The sequence below is a fragment of the Passer montanus genome, unplaced genomic scaffold (assembly GCF_014805655.1).
Source record: "Passer montanus isolate IOZ18808 unplaced genomic scaffold, ASM1480565v1 scaffold45, whole genome shotgun sequence".
Taxonomy (NCBI): Eukaryota; Metazoa; Chordata; class Aves; order Passeriformes; family Passeridae; genus Passer; species Passer montanus.
This window is the reverse complement of record NW_024369373.1, coordinates 4,214,105-4,223,662: the sequence shown is the minus strand read 5'-3', so window position 1 is coordinate 4,223,662 and position 9,558 is coordinate 4,214,105. Positions and strand designations below refer to the sequence as shown.

The 9,558-nt window shown below is 53.6% G+C and overlaps 1 protein-coding gene across 2 annotated transcripts; it reads left to right on the top strand.

Annotated features, from left to right (window-relative positions):
* The first annotated feature begins 2,646 nt into the window (after window positions 1-2,646).
* LOC120507914 lies at window positions 2,647-9,095 on the top strand. 2 transcript variants are annotated; one of them, XM_039721072.1, is made up of 6 exons: window positions 2,647-4,891; window positions 6,135-6,527; window positions 6,924-6,974; window positions 7,327-7,431; window positions 7,897-7,943; window positions 8,237-9,095. In XM_039721072.1, exons 1-6 carry the CDS (start codon window positions 4,813-4,815, stop codon window positions 8,423-8,425), a joined length of 864 nt encoding a protein of 287 aa, XP_039577006.1. In that variant the 5' UTR covers window positions 2,647-4,812; the 3' UTR covers window positions 8,426-9,095. The 2 variants fall into 2 exon arrangements, with proteins under 2 accessions (XP_039577006.1, XP_039577005.1); XM_039721071.1 differs by having other exon boundaries at window positions 2,648-4,891; window positions 6,135-6,974.
* Window positions 9,096-9,558: the final 463 nt, after the last annotated feature.

Below are 9,558 nucleotides of genomic sequence, written 5' to 3'. Positions count from 1 at the left end.
ACAAACAAACAAAAAACAAACAAACAAAAAACCCCTTGCAGGTGTATGGTCAGCTGGCACAACTACTGAAGTCCCCACAAATCTGTTTAGCAGTTTATGATATGGAAGAGTTAAAAATCCTTACAGCAGAAAGAACAACTTTGTTTGAAGGGACACGAAGTGAGGTGGAACAGAGAGCAGGTGAGTGTGTGCCTGCTTGCACAGATCACACAGACGTGTCTGACTCACACAACAGCTCAGAACAGGCTGAATTCACTGAAAATGCTCTAGAACACCACAGTATGTGCAACAGGAGGCTCCTGCTACTCAGATAAGCTGATTTCTCTAACAATCACCCAGTTTAAGTGTTACTCTTCCCTGTTTTCCATCCAGCTGCCTCTTAAAAAATAAGCCAATCCTTACAAATCACAGAGCACGCGGAGCATGAGCAGAACTGAGCTGAGAGCTTTAAACAGGGGGTCCACGTGGGTGCTGCAGCCTTCACACACACACACACACACACACACTGCAGAACAGCTCCAGTGCTGGCAGGACAGGGATCCCAGCCCGGCCACCCCGAGGAAACAGCCTAAACCCTCCATGTCAGGAAAAGGCCACTGCTGAGGAGAGGCAGCTGTAATTAACAGTCTGGGAAGAAGGAGCAGGGATCTCAGAAGAACAGCACTGTGCTGCCACAGAGGTCCCCAGAGCACCAGCATCTGGAGCTCCACGTGCACATCTGGTACTTCTCTTCTCAGAGGTGATCCAAAGCACCAAAATCTCCTGAAAAGGAAGACCTAAGCAAGGAAAGATTCCTCAGTTTGGATGAGACATCACAAGTGATAAAGTCAGGAGTGGCTTAGGATGGAGAAAAGCAAAATTTTCACTGTCCTTCACCACATAAGAGCACATCAAATGGAGCTCAAAGAAGGCTGGATCAAAACAATCTGAAGGAGGTGGTTCCTTGCCTCAGAGTTTTTTAAGTTGTGAAGTGCCCTTGCCAAGAGACAATGCCATGAGACAAATGTCATTTACAGGGAGTGAAAAGAGAGACTCCTGTCTATCCAATGATGTTCACTGAATGCACAGAAGTCACAACTAGCACTAAACTGAAAACTAGAGAAAACTGATTTTGGCAGAGCATGGGAAGAGCTCTGAGAAAGAAATGCCTGAAACTGGTACCAACACCAGCTTAGAATTAGGTACAATTTCTACATATTTGCTTTAAAACCCACCAAGCCTCAAACCTTCTAACAAGCCTCAGCAAACTAGTTACAAAAATTAAAATCCCAGTGCATCAACCTCTCCAGCAGTCAAACATTGGAATGAACACGTCAATGAGAACCTCCCCCAGAAAACACAAAAGGCAGAGCTTTTATGGGCAACTGAAACCAGGCTGCAGCAGGTATCTTGCATCTCAGGAGACAAAAATCAATCTCTTTTTAACAGAGATGAAATAATCAATCTGCAACATCATTCTGACTTAAATTTTCTAACAGAAGCACTTAAGAGCTCTGCCATTCTTTTTTTTTTTTTTTTGTGGCCTCAAAACACCTTTATTTTTGCTGAATTTCACAGTGAGTTTGAAGTCCCATCCTGGTCATAGAAAGGAGCTTTTTGACTCCATTGATACACATAGCAACAATAAGTTTGTGACCCAGTGCAATGAAAAACCTCTTGGTTCCTACAGCATCCCATTCAATTCCATGTTGAAGCAGTCTGGAGCTCCAAAGGCAGAAGTCTCAAAAACCAGACAGTACAGTCAAGGATCACAGGGCTCAGAAACTGTTGTGGACCATTACAGATGGCCAAAGGTAGTGAAAATAACAGCCCATGTTCTGAAAGGTGCTGGCCAGGGTAGCACTGGCTCTGCATAAAGCTTTTCACATGTCTCCAACTTATCCTAAGAAGTTCCTTTTGGGTTCCAAGAAAGATAAGGTACATGGTGGAGGAGCACACCAGCAAACACTTCTGCCCTCTGGCACGAACACACTTGAGGCTGTGTATGGAATGGTTCACGTGTTGATGTCAAAACTGACGTGCTTTCCTTTCTAAACGCGCTCCTGACCCAGTGCCAGCGGGCTGTGCGATAAGGCAGGAGCGCACAGCCTGCAGGAACTCCCACCACACCTCGAGCCCAGCGCAGCTCTCTGTCCCTCTGTCCTTCCTGCTCCAGGCACGGCACCTCCCACAGGTGCCGCCCGAGGTCCAAGGCGGCGGCGAGGACCGTGCCGGAGACAGAGCAGCTGGGCAATCCCGGGAAGCAGAGCGGCCTCGATGCAGGGCCCGCGGCAGGGCCATGGCAGCCGGGATGCCGCCGGCCCGGCCCGGCCCGCGGGGCTCCGTGCGCCCGGGGCACGGGCAGGGCTCCTCGTGTGAGGGCTCCTCGCAGGGCTGGACGGGGCACGGCTGACCTCGCCTCACCCCTGGAGCAGGGCAGGGCTCACCTCGCCTCACCTCGGCTCCCCCTTCAGGGGTCAGGACGGGGCAGGCCCCGCCTCACCTCACCGGCCCGCACGGAGCTGGTACCCCGGCCCCTCCCCAGCCGCTCCCGGCCCCGCGCCCCCTGGCAGGAGCGCGCTCCCCTCGCCGCCCAGCGGCCCCGGGACAGCGGAGGAGCCCGGGGGGCTCGAGGGGTCCGGGCCGCCCTCACCTGTGCCCGGCCGGGCCGCCGCAGCCCGGCGCCGCACCGCCCCTCCGCCGGGCAGCGGCCCCCAACATGGCGGCGCCCAGGGGGCTTCAGGCGCCGCGTGAGGGACGGCCAATCCTGCGGCTGGAGATGGGCGGGGAGGCGGGACTTACGTGACTGACAGAGACATCAGCCAATGGGAGAGCAGCGCGATGAGCTGTGGTGAGGCGCTCTGTGCTCTCGGGCTGTGCCCGGATCGGGGTCCCGCGGGCGGCCGCCGCTTCCTGAGGGTGCTGTGCCTCAGGGAGGGAGCCCGGGACACCGCCAGCACCTCCCGCTCGGTGGCACCAGCTGCTGTGGCGCTGGCTGTTCCGTGCCCAGCTCCGTGAGGGCTCAGGGGCCTCAGATGGATGTGGCCCCGAGTCCCCTCAGCCCCAGTGCTGTGAGGGCAGCATCGCTTGTGGCGGCCCTGGGGGACAGAGCACCGCGACCCCCAGGGCAGAGCTCTGTGAGGGCACCGCGGGCCGGCTGGAAACAGCGCTTCTCACGGCCTCATCCTCCCCAGCGCCCCTCATCGCCCCAGCCTCGCACGGGGGCTGCTCGCTGCTCCCAGCAGCTGCAGAGGAAGACCTTGGTGGTTCTGTATTTCCTTCGTGCCCCTCAAGGGAGTGGGGAGCTCCTGAGGGGCTCTGCAGCCTCCCTGCTGCTGTGGACATTGTGTAGTGCCTGGTGTAGCTGCTGCTGATGCAGGGCACCCTGTTGTTAACAGCAGCATTGTCATTTCCTGCTCGCTCTTCTCCTTGGCAGAGAGCACCGTGGAATGTGGCTGTGGAGCTGGAAGGGATTCTGGTAGGAAAGCACCTCTGTGGAGTCAGCAGAAAGCAAGACATTAACCTTTAGTTCCACCAGCACTACAGCTGGGAACAGGGGGAAGGCACGTCTTGCTTCAGAAGGTCTTGGCTTTATCTGTGCCAGGAAACGTGAGAACCAGAATAGACATGAAAAGGAAGGAAATAAACAAGTACACATGGTTTTATGCAGTTGTGAAAGGAGAGATGAAGATTCAAATGCAGGCAGGAACTGAACATCAGAAAGAGCATGGGAAGAGATGCTGAGGTCCAGAGGGGAGAACAAGAGGGATACAGAACCTCTCACTTGTCATTCTCGCGGATCTTGTGCCATCTTATCAGCAAATGTGCTGGTGTTGCTGCTTTCTCGTGTGGGCTGGTTTACAGATGAGACCTCAGCTTCAGCCAGGCAGTTCCACTGGCTGGTGGAGCAGAGCTCCAGTGAACAGCCTTTCCTCTGGAGACACGTGTGTGCCCAGCACGGTGTGGAGGGTTACTGTGGATCTGATAGAAACTAAAGGGGAGGAAATGGCAGCTGGCAGGAGGCTGTGCTCTGGGTGTGAAGAGGAAGAGTGGTGGCTGGCAGTGGGGAGCAGCAGAGATTGCACCCACAGCGGCTGGGGGACAGAGGGGCCTGCACCTGCTGGCTGCTGTCCCTTTGGTGGCACGGGTGACACAAGCTGTGTCTGTCTGCTGGATGTTCGTGTCCCTCGTGCCGGAGGTGGCAGGGAAACACAGGGGAGTGGCAATGAAGTGACAGGAGCTGGGTCCTGGTGGCCAGAGTCGGGGCAGGGCTCTGCAGGTACATCCCACAGGCAGAGCACTCTGATCAAGCCCATCCCTAAGTCAAACCGCAAGTCCCTGCGGGTGGCAGGGTGTGTGTGTCCCCACCTGGGCTCAGCAGGAGCACCTCCGATCAGCAGATGGGTGTGGACATCCCCCCTGCCGTGCCGCAGCGCCGCTTCCTCCAGGGGCTCCGTTCCCGGTGTGAAACAAAGCAGGCGTGGGGAGGTGGTGCCGCAGGAAGCTGGGGAAGTGGCAGGAGCCGCTGGGCAGGGCCCTGGTGGAGTGGGGATGGCCATCAGCAGCTCCCGGGGCATTACTCAGGTCTCAGGGCCGAGTATGTGGTCAGGATGAAACCAGAGGAGGAATCAGAGAAGAGAGGAGATAAGAACTGGGCTGAGGCAAGAGAAGGGGAAGAGAGGGGAAGTCTGAGCACAGAGGAAACTGCCTGGCCCAGTGGTGCAGGGGTGAGGTCCCAGCAAGGCTTCAGCTGCCCTGGGCTGAGCAGTGACCCCGCAGTGCAGGGAGAGACAGAGGCTCCGGCCGATCCCACCAGGCACCAGCACGGTCAGCATGAGGCTGCTGGGAAGCATGGAGCCCTGGCTGGCCAGCACCTTTCTGCCCCTGCTGCTCCTCACCTGGCTGCCAGTTGGTGAGTCCCCCAGTGCCCTTGCTTCTCATCTCTTCCCTCATTGCTTGTGCCTGCAGAAGGGGTGGAAAGTGCCTGCTGCTGCTTTTGCCTCCCCTCTTGCATCATTTAGCCCCTCTTCTGCAGCAGCACCCTGCTATGTGCCTTGCAAAGGGGTCCCCCTTGCAGCTGTGCTTGCACAGGCTGTGACCTCAGGGGGCTTTGAACCAGCTTTGCCTTCAGCAGCAGGGAGAGAAAACAGCTGGGGGGAAGGAAACAGAAATGCTTATAAGCCTGGTTATTGCAGAGTGGGGTCAGCTTCACAGGACACATGTGGATACTCCTTGGAACAAAACCAGCCCTCCTAAAGGATTTTTTTTCCAGCCAGGACTTGCTCACCAGATTTCAGCCACAGCTGATGTGTTGGTAGGGTTAGGTCTCATCTTGCAGTGTCTGCTCCAGGCAGGTTTGAGCAGCACTGCCAGGGAGGTGAAGTGGTTTAATGTCACCTGAAATGGTGGAAAACAGCAGAATGGAGGGGGTATGGAGAAGAAAAATTATCTGGCCCAGCTCATCTTTGCCAACGTGAACAAAGCAAATGCAGGAACGTACACCTGCAGGGTGGAGAACACAAGGAACACGTCCAAGGGCAGATGTTCTGAACTCAGCAAAGGTGGTAAGGGACAGAAATCCACTAACACCCCCTGGAGTGGGAAGAAGGACTGAGGAGAGGTAAGAGAGGGAGAACTCAGCTGAGAACATGTGAAGTGACTTCAGCTCAGAGAGTGATTCTGAAGTACTCCAGAGTGAGCATTATGGGGTGGGATGAAGCCAGAGAGGCTGCAGGGAATCTGTTTACTGTATTTTCTTTGCTTCTCCAGGGCTGACTATTCTCCACTGCCAATCCCCCAATCCCACCTCATGCTCCATGAAATGGTGGAGCCTGAGGCACTTCCTGCTTGGGTGCCTGTGTCACTGGTGGAAGAGATGCCTTCCCCCTGATCCTCACATTTCCAGTCCTTCCTGAGGCACAGAGGAGTTTGTGCACTGCACAGCATCCAGTGGCACAAGACAACACGCAGCATTTCAGTGCTGAGTGCTTAGCATGGTTAGAATGCTTAGAATCATTAGCAGCCAGATTTGGAAAAGATCATCAGCTGCTGCAGAAAAGGATGGTCACTTGACCGTGTCTTTAATGAGTGACTCGTGGGACATGACCCTGTAAGGTCATTATATTTCAGCTATCACCTGGTTTTGTTTCCTCCAGGAACAGCCAGTCAGATGCTAAAGCCAGTCTCCACTGTGCACATCGAGATTGGTTTGGAGAATCTCACAGTGCAGGTGAAGTGGTACAATTCTGAATGTCTGGAGAAGGAGAATCAAACCAACACTGTGATTCTGGGAGAAAACTGTATGAATTTCACCAGCTCAAGCCTGTGTACAGCCCACACAGGAATCTGTGTGTCTGGGGTCTTCTTTACAACACCTAACTCAACAAATGCTGGAAATCAAACCAACACTGTGTTTGTGGGTGAAAACTGTAGGAATTTCACCAACTCAAGCCTGTGTACAGCCTGCACAGGAATCTGTGTGTGTGGGGTCTTCATCACAAGACCAAACTCGACAGACACTGGGGACAGCACACAAGCAGCATATCTCAGTAAGTGGCAGTGGGTCTGTTTCCATGGGGGAGAGGAGTGGGCAGAGCAGGACACTGCCTCCAGCACTCCTCTGGTTCTTCCATGCTTTGCTTCCTCTCAAAGCATCCTGAGAACTGGAGGAGCCAACCCAGCACAGCAGCTTTTGGCAGATTCATCCCACCATGGGATGGGGAGATGGAGCTGGGGGGGACAGACCATGGGCTGTTGGTTCTTTCCTAGGACCTGCCATATTCTCCAGCTGCAGCACATCAGCCAACCACTGACATGGCTGGAGCTGTGGTGGCAGGAAGGGGACAGCCAGGACTGTTGGGTCAAGTCTCCTGCTCCAAAGCAGAGCAGGGTGCAGGGTGTTCTCTGCCTCTGGACAGTCTTTCACTCGTGTTTCTGCCTTTCAGGCTGTGGCTGTGCAGGACCTCAGACTGGTGTCACAGGAAAGATCTGGACAGGTGTGTCCCCACAGTCCCCTGGCTGCAAGAGTGGAGGGCAGGAGGAGTCCTCAGGGAAAAAAGAGGGAGGAGCAGTAAGGGAGAAAACAGCCAGGTGTTTTCCCATGAGTGGGTGGGGCCTGCTGCCAAGCTGGGGTAGGCACCAGTGGATCAGAGGCTGTGATGCTGGGAAGGGGCTCTGATGCTCCAACTACCCCCTGGATTTTGTCAGCACCCTGAAGCTGTAGATGGTTCAGGGTCTGGAAGCCCAAGTCTGGGGAGAAGCTGAGCCTGCCATGAAGGAGGCAGTGGCAGCAGGTGTCCCTGCAGGGGGTGGTGGCTCACGAGTGCCTCTGTGATGTTGTGTGTGCAGGACTCAACCTCCTCCTGTGCACCCTCCTGGGCTTAGCGGTCGGGACGCTCCTTTACATGCCGGTAATTGCCTTCCTGCTGTGGCAGCGCAGAAGGGACAGAACAGGTTGGCATTTCTTCCTCCACTGCTGGTCTGGACAAAGTCAGGCTTGGGAGATGTCCATCTTTGACATCCTACTGCTCTTGCTTGCTGTGTTCCCTTCCCAAATCCTCCTGAACCAGCTGTCCCTGTGTGGTGAGAAGGTTCACCCCCCTCCTTTCCTTCTGGCCAGTTGCTGGTGGGAGTCTGGTTATGGCACAACCTGTTGGGTGACTGAAACAGGTTGTGCATATCCAGAAGTGTCCATCTCAGAGCTCTTCTCCAGCCCCTCCAAGGGCTTTTATGCCTTTGCCAACCCCTGCAGCCCTTTGACCATCTTCAGAGACAAAGAGCTGCAGTGCCTCATCCTCTCCCACAACAAAAGCAGGACCAATGCAGATGTTTGCTTCATTCTTTCATTATTTTCTTAATTTAAAATAATGATCATTGTCACTATTTTAGCTACTATTTAAACTAGGTTTCCTTTTTCAGGAGAGCTCATGAGTGGGGAAGTGACAGAGGGGAATCAGGCGAGTACGGTAAGCCATGGGGGGCTTTGCACGTATCGCTTCCTCCTCCCTGTCAAAAAAAGCATTGTTGAATACCCACTTAAAGGATTTCATAGTAAAATCAGCTTTGCTTTCTGAAAACATGGTCCTAAACACTTATTAATTCCTATTAAATAAGGGCTTATGAGTGTTTGAGTAGGTGGCACTTCTGAGCAATCTGGGTGATGCTTGGGCAGCACAAAGAGTTGTGCCAGTGGAAATGTATAAGCAGGGGAGACACAGAAAGAAAAGCCAAGGCTCTACTCATTGCTCTCTCCCTGCAGGCAGCCCCAGTGACAGGGACTGAGGATCTGACCTATGCCAACCTGAATTTTGAAAAGAAGGGGACAGGATCTGCCTCCTCCAATGTCATTTACACTGAGATCAAGCCATTGCAACAGAAGCAGAGTCGTGGGGATGGCAGTGCTGCCTGCACAGAGGTGGATGTCTCTCCCAAGGCAGAGGGCAAGTGAGGGAGGTGAGCAGCTTGTTATCCACCTTTTCGGTCATCCTCCTCAAAAGCCAGGTGTTAGCTCATACAGCAGTGCAGTCTTGGGGACCAAAGACACCTATTATCCCTGAGTGGCTGCAGAACCCTGCTTTATGTTCCCCTGAAGAAGCCATGTCTCACAGTGAGGACAGGGCTCTTGAGCCCGTGTTCCCTTTGCCTTCTGCAGCTCCAAGCACTGCCAAGCCTCAGCAACTATTTTCACTGTCTCCAGTTGCTGACAGGCTCCTCTAGCTGCTTGTTCCATGTTCAGGAATGGCACTGTACACTGTGTGGCCAGCATGGTGTCTAGGAAGAGTTTGGTCCTGGATGTGCTGGATGGCACGTGCTGGCCATGAGAAGTCTTATAACAATATTCTGGATTTTCTCTGGAGCAGGCACCTGCCGTGATGAGGGGTGACCTTGGTTTCATTCACTCACTTGAAACATGGGGCAAGGATGGAAAAGCATTGCTTGCTTCACAGAGATGCTGCTGCAGTGATGCACATGGGTCTGCTTTGTGCTGGGAATAAATAGGTGTTTTTGCTGGTTTGGTGGTGAATACCCTTCTCATGGGTAGTGCACTCTCTTCTGTACTCTTTTATTGGTAATGTTGTGTTTATTGTGAGTTTTTCAGTAAAACTGTGATTCCTACATGTGGTCTTGCCTGGTGTTTCTTCTGCTGTTGGAAGAGGAGCAGCTTGAGTGGAGTTAACTTTCCCACTGGGTTTCAAACCAGCACATAGCTCTAGTGATTTAGTGTTATATCCACAACAGATGCTGAGGTTCAGAGATTACCCCAAAGAGATAGTCCAGATCTTCTGGGTTATTCTCAGATGATCCAACTTGGGCAGATGTCCAGCCATTGAACAACCCACCTCATCAGCTTCTCTGCCAGGCACGACATCATCAGCACCAGCAACATCCCTGCCACCAGTGACATAAGCACCTGCACAAGCCTGGCAGTGATGGGGTAACTGTTGCACTCAAACATCTTTTTTGTGACCTAAAAGGATCCCATGATTCCCTACAGGCTGGGTGGCCCTTGGGCTGACCAGTACGGCCCTTCTCTTGTGTCTATAGTATGAAATTACTTATATTGTTATTTTAAGGAGAAAA

Bases quoted from the DNA above. Each gene is read 5' to 3' on its own strand.
- LOC120507914 (XM_039721071.1), top strand. From the start codon at position 4,813: ATGAGGCTGCTGGGAAGCATGGAGCCCTGGCTGGCCAGCACCTTTCTG. The intron at 7,432-7,896 runs GTTGGCATTTCT...TTCCTTTTTCAG, and splicing joins GCGCAGAAGGGACAGAACAG to GAGAGCTCATGAGTGGGGAA. The intron at 7,944-8,236 runs GTAAGCCATGGG...CTCTCCCTGCAG, and splicing joins AGGGGAATCAGGCGAGTACG to GCAGCCCCAGTGACAGGGAC.